Genomic DNA, 22,365 nt, shown 5'->3' with positions numbered 1-22,365 from the left:
GGTACTTTTTGCTTTGGTTCCCAGGAGTGTAAGAACATAAGAACAGTTTACAAAGTTTACAAACGAGAGGAGGCCATTCGACTGATCGTGCTCGTTTGGTGTCCATTAATATCTAAGTGATCCAAGGATCCTATCCAGTCTATTTTTAAATGTTCCCAAACTTTCAGCTTCTACCACATCGCTGGGGAGTTTGTTCCAGATTGTGACTAATCTCTGTGTAAAGAAGTGTCTCCTGTTTTCCGTTTTGAATGCCTTGAAGCCCAATTTCCATTTGTGTCCTCGGGTGCGTGTGTCCCTGCTGATCTGGAAACGCTACTCTGGTTTGATGTGGTCGATGCCTTTCATGATTTAGAAGACTTGAATCAAGTCTCCACATAGTCTCCTCTGTTCCAGGGTGAAAAGGTTCAGTTCCTCAGTCTCTCAGTAGGACTTTCCCTTCAGACCTGGAATAAGTCTGGTTGCTCTCCTCTGAACTGCCTCTAGAGCAGCGATATCTTTCTTGAAGTACGGAGCCCAGAACTGTCCACAGTATCCAGATGAGCTCTAACTAGTGCATTGTACAGTCTGAACATTACTGCCCTTGTTCTCAATTCTACACTTTTGACAATATACCCTAGCATACCATTTGCCTATTTTATTGCTTCCCCACACTGTTTGGATGGAGAAAGTGAGGAGTCCACGTAGACTCCTAGGTCTTTCTCATGTGTTACTTCATCTAGTTCTGTTCCTCCCATAGTGTAAGCCTGCAATTGTTTAAAGATGGGGAGGCACTTATTGTTTTCTGCATGCCACGAGGAATTCCACAGGTGGTCCAAGAACAAGCATACCTGGGAACAACTGATGTGAGACTGTAAGGACTTGAATCAGATTAGAAGTGATACAGGAGGACAAGAATGCGAATTTTTGGAATGCGATCTACTTCAAATATTTAATTTCCTGGAAAAACATGACCACTTCTTCGCTCTCTTCCAATAATTTATGATCCGAGGCTTAATGGTTAGTTTGCATTTTGTTGCAAACTAATAGTATTACAAGGCTTCCATAAATCTTAGATATACAAATGGCCAAGAATTTAAGAAATGATTAACTGTCGTCCTCAGCTGGGTAATACAAGGCCTCTGTAAGTATTCTAGTTCTGTTCCTCCCACAGTGTAATTATAGTGGACATTTGTATTACTTTGATGTAATAACTTGCATTTATCCACATTTAATTGAATATTATCCAAGTCCCTTTGAATAACCTGTGCTGCCGAGATTGTATCTGCTGAGCCACCTATTTTAGTATAATCTGCAAATTTGACAAGTTTGCTAACTATCCCAGTGTCCAGATCATGAATATAGATTAGAAAAAGCAAAGGCCCTAGTACTGATCCCTGAGGAACTCCACTAACAACCTCACTCCAGTTAGAAGCAACTCCTCTAATTTACACCCTGTGCTTCTATAAATCCACCATGGCCAAGACCAAAGAGCTGTCCAAGGATGTCAGGGACAAGACTGTAGACCTACACAAGGCTGGAATGGGCTACAAGACCATCGCCAAGCAGCTTGGTGAGAAGGTGACAACAGTTGGTGCGATTATTCGCAAATGGAAGAAACACAAAATAACTGTCAGTCTCCCTCAGTCTGGGGCTCCATGCAAGATCTCACCTCATGGAGTTTCAATGATCATGAGAACAGTGAGGAATCAGCCCAGAACTACACAGGAGGATCTTGTTAATGATCTCAAGGCAGCTGGGACCATAGTCACCAAGAAAACAATTGGTAACACACTATGCCGTGAAGGACTGAAATCCTGCAGCGCCCGCAAGGCCCCCCTGCTCAAGAAAGCACATGTACAGGCCCGTCTGAAGTTTGCCAACATCTGAATGATTCAGAGGAGAACTGGGTGAAAGTGTTGTGGTCAGATGAGACCAAAATCGAACTCAACTCGCCGTGTTTGGAGGAGGATGAATGACCCCAAGAACACCATCCCCACCGTCAAACATGGAGGTGGAAACATTATGCTTTGGGGGTGTTTTTCTGCTAAGGGGACAGGACAACTGCACCGCATCAAAGGGACGATGGATGGGGCCATGTACCGTCAAATCTTGGGTGAGAACCTCCTTCCCTCATTGAAAATGGGTCGTGGATGGGTATTCCAGCATGACAATGACCCAAAACACACAGCCAAGGCAACAAAGGAGTGGCTCATTAAGAAGCACATTAAGGTCCTGGAGTGGCCTAGCCAGTCTCCAGACCTTAATCCCATAGAAAATCTGTGGAGGGAGCTGAAGGTTCGAGTTGCCAAACGTTAGCCTCGAAACCTGGACTTGGAGAGGACTTGGAGAGGACTTGGAGAGGATCTGCAAAGAGGAGTGGGACAAAATCCCTCCTAGAAACGTCTGACCTCTGTGATTGCCAACAAGGGTTTTGCCACCAAGTACTAAGTCGAAGGGGTCAAATACTTATTTCCCTCATTAACATGCAAATCAATTTATAACTTTTTTGAAATGCATTTTTCTGGATTTTTTTGTTGTTATTCTGTCTCTCACTGTTAAAATACATCTACCATTAAAATTGTAGACTGATCATTTCTTTGTCAGTGGGCAAACGTACAAAATCAGCAGGGGATCAAATACTTTTGTCCCCCACTGTAGGTGTACCTTATAAAGTGGCCATTGAGTGTGTATTGAAATGAAATGTTTCACAAAATATGATACTGTATGAATTAGAGAATGATTCAGATTCATATGGAAGTTTCACAAAATGGCAGTTAGAAAAAGAAAAAAAAAAACATTTTCAATTTAAAATAAATGGGTTCAAATTCTATAGTTTTGTTTTCTGAGGTAAAATAAACAATTTACTTGTGTATTATAAGTCTAATAATACAAAAGTTTGGAAATTTGAATGACTGCTTGTTTATTTCAAAATTTAAATTCTGGGGTCAAAATTACCCAGGCTCATTTTAGTACATAAATATTACATTTTATTTGCTACAGAAGTCATGAAAATAAATTATACTACAATCAAATTAACATAAATCAGCTTCCTAGTACTGATGTACTGATGTACCTGGGGTATAAGCTGCAAATTATACAGAGGAAAGTGTTTTGTTTTACATAATATGCAAAATAGCTGTAATTCTGCTAAAATAACAATGTTTTAAAACATATATTTTTCCAGATAACATTAATTACATGCCTAATGATGTATTGATAAGAAATAAGTTGATATTTTGCGATAATTGTTGCTTTTTCCAAATAATTTCTTCTTGGGGTCATAATGACCCGAGAGTTGTAAAATATGTATGTAAAATATGTCGGTAGGATGAGGGTTAATTACTAAAATGTAAACTACAACCTGTGCACTAGACCCTGTACCCTCTAAATTACTAAACCAATCTCTGCCATTCATTATTCACCTAATACACAATATTATTAACTTTTCTGTATCCTCTGGAACTGTTCCCAAATCTTTTAAAATAGCTGTAATTAAACAATTTCTTAAGAAATCCAATGCTGACCCTAATTCACTTAAATACTATTGACCTATTCCAAACCTCCTCTTCCTTTCTAAGGTTTTAGAGAAAGTAGTTGCAAACCAATTTCAGACTTTTTAAACTAATAATACTAGTTATGAAAAATTTTAATCAGGCTTCCGCTCCGGCCACAGTACAGAACTGGCCCTGTTAAAAGTATTAAAAGACATGTTTCAGTCCTCTGACATAGGGCATGCCACTGTTATTATCTTATTTTATTGGTCTAACTCACAATGTTCTATCCTGGTTTAAATAATTTCAGACAATATATATAGATTAATGAAAACTACTCAAATTTAACTGGGGTTAAGTACATGTTAACTTTCACAGCTCCGCAAATGACATACAATTATATTTGTCAGTAAATCCTAACAATACCTTAGACACATTCCTAGGTTAAGACATTTTGTGTCTCTAGGCTATGAACAACTAATATCTACACAACTCCAGTGCTGCCCAGCCTATGAGTCCTGCACTGGTAAGACCACTGTAATGTTATTAGGTCATTACACACACACAAGGGCAGGACCAACAAAGGACAGCAACTCAGACATTTGGTCGCGGGCGTGTAGTACAAATTTCCGCAGTTCTGCGCAGATCTACAGAATCCCAGCGGTCCCATTTCTGCACAGCACTGCAGATATGTGTGTTGCAGACACAAGACAAATCTAAAAAATTAGATTCTTGTGAGGTTTATGTGAAGCATTAAAAATATCCAACATACCGATGATGTTATGTTAGTGGATCTTTTTCCTGCTTTTCTTTGAGTCAAGGTTTTAAGCCCCAGTTCACCCTTTGAGGTCCTACGTTTATGTTTGATCAATCCCAGCTTGGAGAAAGACCTCCCAGCACTTGCATTTGTGACAGGTAAAGTCAAATATATTCTGAAAGCAATATGCACATTAAGGAAAACAGTTTGGCATTCCTTATCCTTAAGTCAAATAAACATATTCCGTGGTGACTGGGCAGTGCAAGAATTGAAGGACTTCATTAGGAAACAATGTATTTTATTAATATTTCATGGTTTTCACAATGAAGATCTTGAAGCTGATCGCTGCTTCCACATCTTTCTAAACAAAGTTGTTATTTAAATAATTCTAACCTGTCAAAGACTCTCTGAACTGTCACTCTGCTTAGTCCTGCCCTCAAGCATAAGGAAATGACCCAATCAGTGACACAAGGTTTTGGAAACCAACTTTTTCAGGACATAACTGCTCCGGGAGGAGAATGTATCTGATACATCTGATTGGTTACTTGCCTTTAGGAGGCGGGACATACATAACGCATCATTAATTTTGAAAGGTTTGTAATCTTAGAGACGGCACTACCCCCACGTATTGCTGCACTATGCGGTTGCGCACACTTGCTCAATGCCCACTCTCATGTTTACACCATGAGGTCAAACTTAGAAAAGATAGCATTGCAAGAAATGTTCAACTAGGTGTTATAAGTAATAATTATATTGTAACGATTATTATATTATTGTGGTTGAAATAATACAAAAATAAACAAGGCTTTCCAAAACAAAACTGGGCTTTATTGGACAGCACAAGAGGTACATCCACTTTCCCCCCTTTGTCACGGTGGCTCTCAATCTTAGCACACAGATTTCTTGTAGTACTCGGCTCTCTTACAACTCTCTAAGTGGCGTGTCACCACGCCTTTATACATCCCCCCATCTGGCTGTACCACCTGGAGATGGGAAGGATGCCCACAGACAAACCCAAAAATATCCCTTCTTAACCCAACACAATAACAGCCCACCCTCCATACACACTTTTTCATCGCCCCCCGCCATCTTTGGGCTGCCCTAATGGCATAGACAGATACACACACACTCGCCCTACAGACACCTGCCAGGATTGTTACCATATATATTTCCTAATTTCGAAAGGTATGGATAGATTTGCAGCACAAAAGCTCAGAGAAATGTGATTACCTCGCTGAGGCCCCCTGGTGACAAGAGGCCCTAGGCTGCAGCCTATGTTATGGTTAACACGGCCCAGCATAGACATACAAACCCTAATCTGCTGTCTGTCTGAGATTAAAACGTGGATGACAAGTTATGAAATGTTAGGCACAGAACGGGAGAACCCAGGTGCGGAGAGGCAGAGAAGAGTCGAAACGGGCGAGGGTCAAGAGCCGGCAAACAGGATCCGAGGGAACAGGCAGAAGAGTAGTCAAGAGGGCAGGCGGGAGGTCGGGTGATGGTACAAACAAGACAGTAGAGGGAATCCAAGAGGTAGTAGTTGGGGCAGGAAAGCAAAGGTTGTGAACAAGGCGCAGGTAAATACTGGGAATAATGCTTAGAAATGTCAACACAAGGAAGAGCAAGACTTAGCATTGAATACAGGGAAAAAGGGGTTTAAGAGAGCAGAGTGAAGCAGTGAACAGGGATGTGAGGTGCAGAGCCAATGAGGGTGGAGACTGAACACTGCAGTGTTAATGGAATGAGTGAAGCTGGTGAAGGTGAATGTGAAGGACAGCTTAGAATTTGGCTGATGACAACCTCTGGTGGCGAACAGTGGGATGGTGGAGTGAGGATGATACATTAAAAGTATCGTGGATGAGAATTAAAAGCCTGCATTAAGATTGCTAAATTTGCAGAAACTCTATAAATTATATTGCAGTCCCCTTTCGCAAAATGCTGCTGCAAGAATTCTAACCAAGACAAAAAATCATGACCACATCACTCCAGTATTGGCTTCTCTTCACTGGCTGCCCGTGCGCTTCACGATAAACTTTAAAGTTCTCTTACTAGCACTTAAAGCACTAAAGGGACTGGCACCTCCCTACTTAAGAGATCTCTTATAACATACACTCCAGGTCAGCCATTGAGATCCCAGGAGGCCGGTTACTTTATGGTCCCTAAAATACACACAAAAAACGCAGGTGGTAGAGCATTCAGTTATAGGGCCCTGAAACTGTGGAACGATCTCTCAACCAAGGTAATGCCCACTCTGTCTTAGCCTTTAAATCACGTCTGAAGACTAATCTGTTTAGTCTCTATTTTTTTGCCCATAGGGCGCTATACAAATAAAAATGGATTGATTGAGTGATAATACTACAAGAAACCCAATGCTCCTAGTATTCCTAGTAACAGGTTGTGTGAAGGTGTCTGGTTCTGCACTGTTAGGATTTGTAAGCATATTCTCTGCATAAGTGTACATATCTGGCCAGATAGTGTAATCTGTTCCAGCAGGCAAATGTTTTTCTCTAATCAGAATATTCAATTTGATTGCCCTCCCCCGTGCTTTTTGCCTCCAATTTGTTCCTTGTGTACTTCTGTGACTACTAAAATGGATACTAAATACAACTTATAGGTGAGAATCAAAAGCCTGCATTAATATTGCTAAATCTACAGACGCTCTATAAATTATATTGCAGTCCCCTTTCGCACACTGAAAAGACTAACATTTATTTTATATTCAGTAGGCAGTTATTTCCTGTTTGTCTTCCTGTATGAGGTTTAAAAAACAACAATATGTTTGTTTATTTTTCAGATATGCAAAAAGAAGCTACACCTCATTCCATATGTCAACAGAAAATATATATAGTTTTTGTTTTTGAACTCACACATTTCTATGTCAATGTATGACAAGAATTATGCAAAACACTGCGCCGGGGAATGTGTCTTTGCAGAAGCAGAAGGTGTGCACAATAATTCAAAATTTGCCCAAGAAATTAATTCAAACCGGGTGTCTTAATTTCCTGAAATGAGAGTCTGTTTTATACAGCTGCAGGTGAACTGCAACCATGCAGTGAAACATTTAATGCTGGGGAAAATAAATGATGACCACCCAAAGACTCAATCTCCCAACTGAATTTACATGAAGGCTTAAAAGACGTACATTATCCCTTTGGTTCCCCCTACTTCACTTATATTATAAATGTTTCCAACCTGATTTGTAATATTCATATGCAAAAGATGTATTTATAAAGGCTGAGGAGCATTGTATAATATGTGTGTGAGAAGGGGGGAGGGGGGTAAAGCATAGGCATTAATTAACAAACCATGAACACAAACTGATCTCGGGTTTCTCAACTATACAATAGCTGAGGCACCATATGACTATATTAGAGCACTTTTGAGCCTGATAAAATGTGGACCAAATATAGTCATTGGGTGTTAGTTGCATCCACCTGTGTTAGTCAGCTCTTGATCAGTAAACGTTGAAGACCAGAGTTTGCTGGTTGGTCCCTGAGGAAACTATTCCAATGGACTGAATGTAATTCATACAGGGGGTGTGTTACTCTTGACTGCAGCGCTGCAGAGCTCTGAATCAATGAATAACCTCGTTTCAAAGCAAGGATGTGAGTGCTTTCAAAGTTGCGCTTTGTGCAGTAAAAAGCAGTGAACAGACACAAGAAAGACATAGCTTGTAATATGTGCAGTTCCACACTGTTTTGAGGATGCAGATGTTAGTGAGAGATGGTTGTAATTCAGTTGGCAAGATTGTGACAAGAGCACTGATGGTCATATTTGACTGCAGGTAGAGGAAAACCACAGGAATTTTCGAATTCAAAAGGTGCAGAGATCACATTTAACTGATACAGAATCACTATAAATCTAACAGAAGAACTTGTAAGAAGCAGAGTACATTCTCTAGACAAATATTGCTGAAGCACTCCACAGATCCCCTTTTCCATTTATAATACTGAAAGAAACCCACTGCTCCTGCTATTCTTTTAGATGTTAATAGGTTGTGTGAAGGGGTGTCTCTTATTGTATAAGAGATGTAATCTCATGGAGTTTGGGCAAGGGACAAAATAACATCGATTATACAATAAGACACCCTTCACACCACCTTTTAACTTTTTGTAAGTCTCACATGCAAGGATGAAAGAGACAATTATCTTTACAGTGAATAATTTTTTTTCATAACATTTAACAATCAACATCCCACCTCTCCTTCTAAAAATGTTTCAGTCCAAGATCTGGTATAAAATCGACCTACAGCAGCCGATCTGTGCTGTAATGAATGTTATGAAACTTATGAAACAAATTAACATCCTGTGAAACTCGCACCCCAAACATCCTGAAACATGGTTGGTAACTGAAGAATTTTTAAATACTGTAACAAACTCAAGCAGGCAAACTCAAGTTCACAAAAAGAACGGGTTTTATTGAGAGAACTTGCACAGGACAGCTCCACTCCAAAACAGGGCGACCCTCTGACAAACCCCAAACTATACGACTACCATGCAGGTCCAACTCCCCTGGCCAGTAGCCCCCACTCCTTCACCCTACATGATCAAACCCAATTAACCAATCATATAACACTATGAAAGCATGATAGGGACTCAATTTAGCAGTGACCCTCCCACAATCACACCTTATCCACTTGTTCATCTTGACCTCTTCTTCATTTGTTCAGCACTCCCCACCACTGGTGTCCTGTTTCCAGCTTATATCCCCATTGTTTGAGTTTCCTCCTCTCAACCATCACCTCTTGGATTGCCCTCTCTGTATTGTACACCTGATCATCGACCCCTCGGCTTACGGATCTCCTTGGATGCTACAGTTTACAAGCCTTGACCCCGTGTTTACAGGCTTTGATTACACGCCTCGCTTGGGTTCCCAAGCCTAATCCTAAAAAAAAAAAATCCCAATAAAACTATACTAAAAGCTAAGCCTGTCTTGGACCCTATTCCTCAAGGCTGTCCTCCTAGCCTTTAATGGTCCCAATTGCCACACACACCATCCTGCCTCATTCCCTGCAATGCTAGCCTATTCCCTTCTCAGTCCCAGGCATTCCTGCTGCTGCTCTCTGCCCTGCTCTTTTAAAGCAGGTTTTCCTCATTATGGGTCAGGAGATGAAACAGGTGTGCTAGTTAGAGGAGTGGGGTACACTGCCCAACCAGATGGGTGTTTTCCTTAATTGGTGTCTGGAGTTTGTGAAGAATGCTGCCTTGAAGTGAAAATATAATTAAGTGAAGAAACAAAAGCAAATCAAAAGTGAACATTAACAGAAATCATAACACAAGTACAAATATAACAAAAGTAATGAAACAAGTCAAAATACAAACCCATAACACTCCATAATAAAATGAACATAATAAATAAACACACCAAATATTAGGCAACACCAATCACCCCTTCCAGCACCTCTTGTAACATGTGTGCTATTGGGTACAGCTGTATTTGAAAGATAAGGATAGGCAGTTTCATTAACAGTTCTGATGGGTGATTTATCTACAATTTGTTGGTACTGGTTGTGCTTGCTATTTTGATATGAATTCTCCTCAAACCTCCTCATGGTATTAACACATCAAAATAATTGTGGTATTGTCCACAAATATTAAAATAAATCTTCAAACTTTGTCTCCCCCTCATTACTTTGGAAAGCTTGGATATGATGTATAGACCTTGGCCTTTTCTTTTTGGATTGGTTTAGTTGATGTGCTGGTTTCTAAAAGCATGTGACATTCACTCTCAGAACCACAAGCAGCTTACTGTAGTATTTTCACTGTGGTTTTACAAAACAATGACAACAATTCTTGAAAGTTTGAATGTATTTGCCTTTTATATCCCTTTTTGCTCTGCAGTCCTGGTCTCAGTGCTGAATTTGGATAGAATTTGGATCTGCAACTCATTACCAACAGCCATAGAAAGAGGATCATCTTCATTGTTATTATTATTATTATTATTATTATTATTATTATTATTATTAATAATAATAATAATATTTCTTGGCAGACACACTTATCCAGGGCGTCTTACAACAGAGGTGCAATACAAAGTGCATTGCTAAGACTGCAAATTAATTTCCCCTATCATACTTGTGCGTGACATAAACTTGACTTCCTCAACTTTGAAAATTGACTCTGAAATGATTTTCTATGAGGAAATTTTCTTCCACTTTCTTTTCTTTGGGACCAGGATATTTATTGTGTATTGTAGTCTTTCTGGTATCCTGTTCCAGGGAAAATCAACAGGATAAGAAAGCTTACATAAGATAAGGAATGCAACTGAATATCCTCTTTTAAAATGTGTAATTTCGTCATCTGTTTCCTTGAACACGTCCTGCAATCAAGAAAGCAACCAAGATTTCAGTCACACATAGCATATCAATTTGTGGTGACCGTTGCTAGTCTTTCTGGCCCTCACTTTGGTTGACTCCTACTTTCCTTAAACAAACAGGAATGTGCATCCTGTCCTCCAGTTCAAACAGACCTTAAGCAATACCTCTTCAAAAGCATTTTACCATGACCTTGATTTCAGTAGCTTACCCCATAGTCCTTTATCTTCAATGCCACAATGACAACCTCTATTTGCAGCTTCTCACCTTTATCTGACAGTGGCTTTACACCTTAAACCATCTAGTTGTCCCAACCCGTATTTTATTGGTCTGTTGAAATGCAACCAATTTTATCCTTTTGGGATACAATTCTGAATTGAGCCCATTAGCTGTTGCTTCTCTTGGAAAATATACCAAAACGAAGAGGGGGGACAAAAGAGAACCCAACAAAAGAAAGCCAACACCCAACAAAGGCGAACAACAAAAACAACAATAAAAGACACCTGCTTTGCTGGCAGGTGCTGTGGTGTCACTTAAGTAAGGAACCCATACTTGTTATGCAAATGTATGTCTATGCAGCAGGTTGGATTTGTTTAGGAATGTTTCACTTGATATTATTCATGGTCAAACAAGGTTTACAGTGTACTGGCCTGTTGAACCCCGAGTTAGAAGGAGAAAATACACATTTTAAATACTAATTATTATAATTAATTATTTTTGTCCAATGCCCCTGCCATAAAAAAGGGTATGCATTCAGAGTAAACACCATAAAAGTAAACGATGTGCAATTATAAATAGATTATACTATTGGGCTGCATTGTAGAGAAAAAAAAAAAAGTTTGATTCTGGGTAGTGAGTGAGTCTACTTCTACTGACAGACCTGCAATGTTTTCAATGTTTCAATGTTTTTGCGATACCTCATTTGTTTACCCTTTTCTCTGAAAATCTGCAATGCAAAATATTCTCCAATTAACCCTTTAGACGTGAAATGGCGTTCATTTTTAACGTAGTTTTTTTTAAATTCCCCCTTGTGGCAACTGAGGGCAGTGGTAAAACACAGCAGTCAGAATCACACTTAATCCCAAATGACTAAATAAAAGCGTTTCGGTGTTATTGCGTGTGTTTGTGTGTCATCGGCGATGGGAACACGCACACTTTTAATTCCAGTTGCAAACGCGCTTTTCTTTTAGAAGAAAACCCAACACGGACCATTTAACATCCGTTTTGAAGTTTGCAACTATATATATATGTGAAATCTGTGAATCGTGTAATTGGATTAAAGGTGCAATTAGCCTAAATAAAGACTCCCATACCCCCCCACGCCCACACACACACATTCCAGGAAGACTAGAGAAGGAAGGAAAGACAGCCTAATGCGCTGAGTGTGAGGGGGGCAGACATGAAGAGGAGGGTGGAGTTTAAATTGTAGACTTTGGGTTTTGAGTACATATCAGTATGTATGCGTGGGATCACGGAAACAATGTACAAGATCCAGGTCCTGGGAACAACCAGCTCCCCCGGCGAGATCCCAGCTAGTGATTTGTGTGTTTAAAGACTCAAGTTCACAACCGCCTAACGGGCTTTACAGAGGAGGCGCAGCGCAGGCAGCGTTACAGGTAAAACGGCGTCTTTGTCTCCGCACCCCGAGGCGCTCAGTTTATAAGCGACTCTTAAATCCTGTATTTGGTCTGATTTCCTCCTTTGGTGTTGGTTTTTTGGATCAGCTTTCTGTGTATTGAACAGTCCGCAGAAGTAGCTAAAACGCACAAAGAGAAAGGAAACAATAGTAAAAGGATCAGCATGATGTGCAACACAAATCTGACATCCTGTATTATAACTGTAATATCGATTTAAACAGACAGGCAACGTGTAGCTCATTTGGACTCTTACACCATACATGTCAGGAAGTTAGTCTTTAGTTTATCATGAATTTATAATATAGCCTAATATGTATCCACCAAAAAGGCTGATGTATATAGACAGCCTATATAATCGCACACTTCATATGAGCCGCTTTTTAAGAGAGTTTCTATAAATCGGCCTATTTTAATATTAGGCGGTTTTTTTGGAGGAGTCCTTCCTTCTCTCTAATGACACATTAATATCAGTTCAGTAATCATGTTAACAACAAAATGTTACAGATGGTAGTTATACAGATATATTTGACTCTAGGTATAGGCGTATTTCAATAGTTTATACAATAAGAACAACAATAATAGTACAAATAAACGTATTGTTGTACTGAAGAAAAAATCCTTGAAAAACAATGATGATTAAAAATAGGTCTGCTTTCGTTACTCCCCCAAGCCAGAAACTTACCAAACGCCATGGCGGGGGGTGGTTTGTATGAATATTATAAATGTCATGTCATGTTGGAAACTTTCACATCATAGGTGAGGTAGTGGAAATCAAAAGTGTAATTCAAGCTTGAAGAATGCTCTTTGGGTGGTAGTCATTTATTTTGTTATGCATTAATGCTTTCACTGCATGGGTACCTACACTTGTTTAAAATAGGCCTTAATTTAAGGTTGTCAAGACTAGCTGACTGGTTTAGACTTTCTGTCACATCTGCCACTGTATGCACAGAAAACTTGTTACATTTCCAAGTTCTCAGCTGCAGTGTTTATTTATTTTTGTCACGGCAAGAGAGATTGTTTTCAGATGCATTTTGTTTAACCAATTTACACTAAGACCAATGTATAAATTACTGTAGACATAAACTGTGTAGCTTTTCGTTTTTTCGTTGTTGTTGTTTTTTTTCCAGAGATAATTAAAATGGTCTTGGATTATAAATGATGACGGTAATTAATTGATCCTGAAATGTTACAGAGGAGGAGAAGCTGAGAAATTCATCCACAGTAAACTGAGATCTAATGAAAGATGCATTTCCTTTTCAGTCTGGCTTTGGAGCCTGAACTGTTAGTTTTAGAGATTCAATTACCTATGCAATCTGATTTGTATAGATAACATTGTGCCTTAAAGTATTCACACCAATGCATTTTAAAAAAAAATGTTACTCAACACTAAATCAGCCTAGAAAATGCACTTCCAGTTGATTTACTTAATCACTGACCCAGAGGTGTTGCTAGACCTGGTCTCAACACAAAACAGCAGATTTAGTTCATGTTCAATAACATTCTTATATGGCAGTATATTTACCTCAGTTTATTCTTAGATTATTTTACTTTACATTCTATCTACCATAGATTTTTTTTCTACTGAACCTTCCTACATAACTTATCATAATCATAAAGTCAAGTTACTTGGAAAACGACAACAAAAGTTAAACATTGACATGGATAAAGTCTCTTATTGTTCATGAATGCAATGCTTTGTTTAGCTTGCCTTCTGCGTTCTAAGTCAGTGTGACTCTGTGGGATGACGCGGTTATTGAAAATTAATTTACTTACAAATTGTGACTGAAAAGGAAATAAAAGCTTCAATCTTTAGGCAGGGGAAGGGTGTGGGCAGGTTTACCTCAAAGTAACATAAACCCATTGCACAAGGGGTTTGTGGTGGTTGTTTTGTGTTGAGGAGTCAAGTTCAAGTGCAAATGACTTTAATTGGAAAGGTTTAACTGGCAAAATTCTGAATGCAATTGTGATATTGCCACTATAGAACTCAAATACAAAGGCAAAAGTGTGTGATATTTATTTACCAAGAGTATTTTGAATCCTCATCCATACTATACAATACAATCGCAACAGAAACACAGCCCTTGTTGTAGTTAGACTCTTTAAAAAGCAACTCCGCTAGCAATGCTCTTGGAGACAATGTGTGGGAACTGGCATCTTCATTAATAGGGGTTACAAAGGAGAAACCGCTTCTGCAAATGCATTTAAGTGTCATATTTTGCATCTTTTATTTGATACCATGATTTTAAACGCAAATACAGCCACTTGTATTGTGGAATACTCGAATACCAAGTGAGAAGCAACTACTTCAACAGTTTTGCACCTCAAGTGTAGTCGGTGGAAACTTCTGCAAGTGTGAAATTGTCACCTTTTCGCCACACTCTGTAGATTAAAATGGCTGTTAAACTGCCTAACCTGTACTTGCTATATCTTGATGACTTGATTAATGTTACAATATGTGAATATATGATTTGTGTTATTTCAATGATTTTAGACTTTCCAGAGGTGATCATCCCACAAGAAAAGTACCTAATGTAAAATCTGGCCTTTTCCTTTCTTAACAAAGCTCAAGTTGTCTGTTGTTTTTGGCAAAGGAAGTGACATGTGTGAGTTGATTGATGCCACCTGTTTTTATCTTCCTACAACTCCACATCGTCTGTCTAGTTACACACAGATATTTTACTTTAAAATAAATTAGGCAGGTTCAACAGAAAAATATAAAATAGGGAAACCACCAGTTTTCGGGGGATGGAGAGTAAAGACACCATTAATTTAAACTATGAAAGACTTTCTGAGCACACCGCTTAATCCGTCTTAATGCACCATCTAAAAGCAGGGACTGAATGCCACTTAATCCATCGTGCTCATTTAATTGAAAGTGAATTAATGCCAAGTGTCACCCAACTGATTCTTGATTGAGGGAAGCCAGACAATCATCTTCAAACGCATGGCTAGGTAGGTTGTTCCAGGCCCCCACAACTCTTGATGTACAGATTCCTATTTTCCAATCGATCCTGTTTCAGTCCTAAGCATCCACATTCTTCATTTTCATTTCTAACATCTTGCTCCTTGAGGTTTAGTTCCCTACGTTAACTTTGGCAAAACCTCTCAGGATGCTGAATAAATGCCAATAAACTGATGTGTATTAGTGACCCAGCGGTACCAAAATAAATTAGTGTTGATCATTAAATCAATTCTTCGTAGTTTTGGATGACCGGATGACATCATTTTATTGCATCTTGTTTGAGAAAAAAAAAAAAAAAGAAAGAAAGCGAAACCTCTGTTATTCCAAAAAACTCCCCGAAGTCTTGGCAAGGTCCATACAGTCTGGTTTTCAAATGTACATTGCTTTGCAGTTTGTTCCAATTACATCAGACCATTGGACCTGAAAAGCTGCCAGCATTTCAGGATTTGCATGTCCTTAATGCTTTGTATTGTATCCATTGCCTCAATAACTGCTTTAGCTTACTTGTTTGGCTTGTGTTGCATCCAGTGAGAGAGACTGCAAACCCTTGGTTAGACATTACAGCATGTTCCACAGATGTCACTTATTAATACCACCTGTTCACTAAGGCAGTTTGACTCTTTTTCTGGGGACTAGTTTAATTATTCGCTTCTTGGAGTTGCATTACAGCTATTGTCGTTATGTTATTCAACTAGCTGCTGTAGTTAGGAGAATCAACCGGCAAGAACAGTGCAAAGGTTGTATGTTTTGGGGCACAAGTATTGGGTTGGGACTTAAAACAATGTATTTGATAACAGCTTCTGCCTGAAGCACCAACCAAGCAATGCAAACACAACAACAACAGTAACAAACTCAGGGCTATGTTCATTTTTATATATGTGGTTAATCTATTTGTACAGCTGCATTTTAACAAGACGTTGTCACCGATGATAGATAGTCACCGCTGCAACCTGTGGTCTATCTGAATATATACAAACGCTTCTCCATATGTCGTTCTTTTCTTCACTTCATTTGATTAATTTTGAAATGAACTTGTTACTTTCTTCATCATATTTGAGAAACTTTTACTGCCAGGCTATGTTAACACAAAGAGTGCATTGTATTAATTATTAATGAATGTAAATTACATGCTTTTAAGTGTTTTATTTCATACCACTTCATACCACGGTAAATTGAACAGGTTTATGAATAACTGTATAACTATTTAAAATGAGAAGCGTGGAGGATGCATTTTTTTTTTTACTTCAAAAATCAAATATGAAGTGATCTCTTTGATTTTTGTTTTCTTTTGCGCGAGTGTGGACAGCTAATGCGGAAAAAAAATCGTAGTGAAATAAGCTTGTGGCAACAGATGCAAAACCCTTAAAGAAGCATGATTTCTAATACTTCTAATAGTAGTCATCACAGTTCCTCTTATTCCATGCCAAAATAGTCTCCCAGGATGTTCTTGAACTGTCAAGTATCTGTTGAAAATGCACAATACATTGAAGGGTTTCTTCCCCCCCATCAGTAAATGTGTGATTGAATAATTCAAGTGCAAAACAATGTGGTTCAAATCTAGTGTGAGTTGCTCTATTTAATGTAAAGCCTCAGTACACTTTATGACCAGCCTTTAAATATGGTGTACTTGTTTATACAGATGCTACTGTGCGTGGTGAGTGGTTGTTGCATTTACCTAGCAACCAAACTGGCTCTCTGCTCTGGTAATTTGCTGATTTGTTTTTTCTCTTGCAGTCTCTTCACCTAATCCAAAGCGGTGTGCCTTTTCAAAGCAGTGAATTTAACAGTTTGGAACATGACACAAGTAACTAGTTTACACACTAGCACAGAAACCAGCAAACATGAATGGAACATCGTTTCATGCAATGGCCACGCTTACCAATAGGCTAAAGTGTGTTTTGATAAACAAAACCCAGGGAGACTTCATAACCTGTTCATTAAGTGTGATAACTAGCAGGCAGTGCAGTGGGAACATGGTTCTCTTTGCTCTTTTGAAACATGTATCCTCAGTGCTGACGGTTATTTTTCCACCCCCAGGTGCAGAGATGAGATGGAGAGCTCGCTATTTGGAGACAGCTCTGCTGCTTGTGGTCGCCACCTTGTTCCTAGTGTTCTTTTACAGAGAGGACCTTACCGGGGAGCTGATTGTAGGCAGACGAACCACTCTAGTCACGGCTGCACCGCTCCCCGAAACCGTCAGATTCCAGCTGCCTTTGAAACCACCGTCTCCGTGTGAGGTGAACGCCACTGCCGCCAACATCTCTGGTTTCGCCACCCTCCCAGAGAACATCAAGAACTTCTTGTGGTACCGCCACTGCCGCGAGTTTCCCATTATCCTGGACGTTCCCGAGAAGTGCGGAAAGACGCCAGAGGATTCGGTGGATGTCTTCCTGCTGCTGGTGATCAAGACCTCTCCGGGGAACTATGACCGCCGTGAAGTGATCCGGAAGACGTGGGGGAAGGAGCGGCTGCAGGACGGCGTGTGGGTGCGCCGCCTCTTCGTGGCGGGGGTGGTAGGCAACAACCGGGAGAGGCGCAAGCTGAACCGCCTCCTAGAGATCGAGCACCGCGAGTACCAGGACATCGTACAGTGGGACTTCGACGACACGTTCTACAACCTCACTCTCAAACAGCTCCTCTTCCTGGAATGGATGGAAGCCCGGTGTCCCGAAGTCCACTTCCTGCTCAACGGTGATGACGACATCTTCGCCAACACCGACAATATGATACAGTACTTGCAGGGCTTGGAGGGCAACGACGGGAGCAAACACCTCTTTGCGGGCCACCTCATCCAATACGTGGGCCCCATCCGGGAATCTGGCAGCAAGTACTACATCCCGGTTCAAGTCCAGGAATCCAACTCGTATCCTCCGTACTGTGGTGGAGGGGGCTTCCTTCTCTCTAGGTATACTGCTAGGACTATCTACAACATGTCCTTCTCTATTCCCCTCCTGCCCATTGATGATGTTTACATGGGTATGTGCCTGCAAAAGGCCGGCCTACGCCCCGAGTCACACGCCGGGGTTCGTACCGCAGGGCTACACGTGCCCTCTCAAAAGTTTGACTCTTATGACCCCTGTTATTACCGGGAGATTCTGTTGGTGCACCGGTTCCTGCCGTATGAAATCTTAGTCATGTGGCAAGGTGTCCATGAGCCCGGGCTCAAATGTGGCATTTTTGCATCGAAGCATCTTTAGCACTTTCCACCCAGCAAACTAGTATGGACCTCTCCAAAAGACAAGTTTTCCAGATGAGATATGGGCTGCACTGTGACCCACTTTCCTGACTCTGTGTCTCTGAGCCTGACACGTGGTCATGTTGCCCAAGACATTCTGTATTTGTTTGTGGGTTTTTGTTTTGTTGCTTGGAAGCCGAGAGCCTACATTTCTGTTTTGCTGAGGCTGGCGTTGTGAGGAAGCTGTTAATTCAAGCCATGCCAGAAAAGTGTCACCAGCAGTTACTAAGGTCTTCCTGTTTTGCCTCAATTGGGGGAGGGGAATGTGTTAAGCTTTATTGTTGGTAAAAGAAAGAATCTATAAATACATAAAGCCAGTACACACTCATTTGTTGTCCCAACTTTTTTTAAATCTTTTTTTTTTTTTTTCCTGTGACCTGTAATATTAAATGCCTGTTGTCATATGACTTTTTCAATCCTGCTGTTGGCAAATTTGGTAAAGGCACTGGAACAACATTCTACTAAATAAATTGGTGATTTTTCAGTGCTTCGTATTTGTCTACAGCAGGAGGATTTTGCTCCTACACTATGCAATTAACTGTTGCTGTTGTTCATTGTTGACTTGTTTGATGTTGGACTTTGCATCACCACACTACCCTCAATTAAGGAATAAATTAATAAATCGGAGGTACATGCCGCCTTTAAAACCCTCAAAAGAATTTAGCCTTTGCAGCTTATTGGGAGACTGTTTTAGCTGCATTGGACATGTTTGTCTCCAGTCATCTTCAGGAAATCCATGCAATTGCTTTGTTTCAGAATGAGATGGTTTATTCCCTCCATGATTGTGTTTTTTGGCCTCCATTTCTAATATGACAGTTTGTATAGCATTGCCAAGACTAACCATCATACTCCGGCGGGGGGGCGGGAATCGTAATATTTTATTCACACCACAGTTGGACGGAAACCCCGTCTTCCCACCTACTTGAAAGGTTTTCAATTCGGTTCAATTTTTATTTGTATAGCACCCTTCGCAAGGTAGCCACAGAGTGCTTTACAGAGTGGTAAACATACAACAGATATACAGCAGAATAAAAGAATACATACATAATACAATAAAGTAAAATAAAAATAGACCTCTAACAGTTTAAATGATCTAAAATAAAGTAAATTAACATTTAAATAAACCATTTAGGCACGGGGGAAAAGAAAAATAGCTCGTCAGACCTTGGGGTGTGGGTGTACCGTTAGCCCTCCGTGGTGGGGGTCCTCTGAGGTGGGTTGTGCCTCGTCGGGCTTCGACGGTGGGGGACGAGGTGCCTCATCGCACCCTCAGAGGGGGCTGTTGCTGGAAGACAAAAAGACAGGTGTGCTCAGATACTGGTCATGCAGTGCAGGACATCTCCAAATACAATTGTGCATTGCATGTCCATGGCACAGCGGCGGCACTATGGGCTAGAAAAACAGAAACTAAACAGATGAGTCTTCAGCCACGATTTAAAGGCTAAGACAGAGTGGGCATTACATTGGCTGAGAGATCATTCCTCAGTTTTGGGGCCCTATAACTGAATGCTCTCCCACCTGCGGTTTTCTTGTGTATTTTAGGGAGCACTAAGTAACCGGCTTCCTGGGATCTCAATGGCTGACCTGGAGTGTATTTGATAAGGAGGTCTTTTAAGTAGGGAGGTGCCAGTCCCTTTAGTATTTTAAATGTTAATAAGAGAACTTAAAAGTCTGTCCTATAGTGCACGGGCGGCCAGCGAAGAGAAGCCAATACTGGAGTGCTGTGATCATGTGTTTTTGTTTTAATTAGAATTCTGATTTGAATAACTGAAGTGCAGAAACAGCTTGATTTGTGCTGCCTGACAGAATTGCATTAGAGCAGGGGTTCCTAAAGTGCGGCCCGGTGGCCAAATGTGGCTCTCAAGGATGATTGGTGCAGCCCCCCAAAGCCCACCTTCAACCACCCCTTTTCTGAACATTTACTATATTTATATAGTGGGACATTTTGTTTTCATCAGTGGTTCATTTTCTACTTGGCCCCCCCCATCCCATGCAACCTCCGGAAATTGGCCCTCCATCACCAAACATTGGGAACCCCTGCATTAGAGTAATCCAATCTAGATGTAACAAGTGTGTGTATCAATTTCTAAATATCGTGTAATGAGAGGAATTGTCTTAGAATTGTCTAGCAATGTTTCTGAGCTGGAGGAAGGAAGATCTCGACACATTCTGATTCTGTGTGATTCACAGGATTATGGTCACAGATGACACCCAGGTTCTGTGCAATCTCCTTAGGCGAGAAATTAAAGTTGTCATTACTCAGTTTTGTCAGTGTGTGATGAACAGATGGATTTTTGTCCCGTAAAATTAGGACTTCTGTTTTATCAGAATTAAGCATAAGAAAATGACTTGTCATCCATGTTTTAATCTCGGACAGACAACAGATTAGTCTTTCTATGTCTATGGTATTGTTAGGGTTTACTGACAAATATAATTGTGTGCTGTCTGCGTAATTGTGAAAGTTAATATTGTCGTTGAGTGATATCACCTAATCCAGTAATTTCTAACTGGACGTCAGGCCCTGTACAACTGGTGAGGTCGTGGTACAGAGATATCTGGGTTCCTAAAACCTTATCCTCTGTTACATTTGAAAATGTCTCAAAGTGACAAAAGGCAGTGAATTTGTTTTTCTTTCTCAAAGGTCACTGAAACAAGCATATTGCCTCTTTCCAATTTTTAACTTCCCATCCTCGGTCTGCTCAGCAATTCCATAGCCTAACATGCTTCCTGCCCTTCCTATCCTGAATCATTTGCCTGCCAAGGTAATCATTATTATAATTCTTATTTGTAATTGTGTTGTAACTATATACTCCTATATATAATGCTAGGGGGACTGCAACTGCAGTTGGATCAATGGTAACTGTTGTCTTGATTTGTCTTTATAAGATGTGACCAAGCCTCTCAGGGTGTTTTTGCTGACAATGTAATGAATTGAATGTATTTTTTGGTATCCCCTCGTTCACTGTGGATAAGCAGTAATGAGGTAGGTATAATATATTTTCAGATTTTCCAATCTCTTTGCCTTGCACACTGCACTTATGAAATGTGGAGACATCCCGAACCTCGGGCAATAATTCTGAACTACAAAGCAGAGCACATGGTACCAACCTGGTATTAAAGGTGTGTCTGATCTCTGTTCTCCAGATTCTTTGATTTTACTGACGTTACCTTTGTTGTTCAAACTATGCAACACTAGCCAATCTTGAATTAAAGAATCCTTCAATATATGCAGTCAAATACAACTATTCAGAAACTGAAGGCATGTTTTGTACTGATTGTGCATACTGGTAAAAGGGAAATAAGCTTTTCAACCACAATGTTTTAAAGTCTTACATTTTCTGTCCTTGCACAATCCTTAAAATTGCTGTATTTATGTATTTATTCTAAATAAATGTATCAAGATTTCAACCTCGGTGCAATCAGTCTGACTATGGGAATGAATGGGTGACTGATTTGAAATTGTTCTCCCTAAAATAAAATGATCAAAGAAGCATGTTGTTGTTTTGTGTTCATTTCTACAGTGTATGGGACAGAGAACCTTGAGAGAGGAGAGAGGAGTCCCCTAACTTTTTCTCTCGTTGTTCCAGTACAGCACTTTTGTCTGTGATGAGAGAGACCAGAACAGGACCGGGGACATTTTTCAGCATCCAAGACATAATCTAGAGTTTGTGTGTAGCTGATAATCATGGAACAACATTAGAGATGGTTCGGGTTAGGTGTCACAGGTTGACAAAAACACAGCGGGTAGGGTTACAAGTCCACAGGCTTCTTTATTAAAAGAACAGTACGTATCCCCTGTAACCCCTTAAAGGGTTCAAAAATAATAAAGTAAACTAATACACTAAAATAAGAAAGGAAAAAGGAAACAAATGAAAACAGCGCTTCTCAGGATGGGTTTCAAGGAATTAGGTTTCACACGGCCTCTGAGGCGGGCCCAGTGTACAGCTATGAGGAAATTGTGACAAAATTATGACAAAAACGGCTGCAGCTG

General features: G+C 40.1%; 1 protein-coding gene across 1 annotated transcript; it reads left to right on the top strand.

The window, feature by feature from the left end:
• Positions 1-11,872: 11,872 nt before the first annotated feature.
• On the top strand, positions 11,873-21,864 carry LOC136718017 (N-acetyllactosaminide beta-1,3-N-acetylglucosaminyltransferase 3). The gene is made up of 2 exons (XM_066695619.1): positions 11,873-12,156; positions 17,177-21,864. Exon 2 carries the CDS (start codon positions 17,185-17,187, stop codon positions 18,334-18,336), a length of 1,152 nt encoding a protein of 383 aa, XP_066551716.1. The 5' UTR covers positions 11,873-12,156; positions 17,177-17,184; the 3' UTR covers positions 18,337-21,864.
• Positions 21,865-22,365: the final 501 nt, after the last annotated feature.

This window comes from Amia ocellicauda, chromosome 22, assembly GCF_036373705.1.
Source record: "Amia ocellicauda isolate fAmiCal2 chromosome 22, fAmiCal2.hap1, whole genome shotgun sequence".
Lineage (NCBI taxonomy): Eukaryota > Metazoa > Chordata > Actinopteri > Amiiformes > Amiidae > Amia > Amia ocellicauda.
The sequence above is the reverse complement of the archived record's forward strand: the minus strand, read 5'-3'. Positions and strand labels throughout refer to the sequence as shown.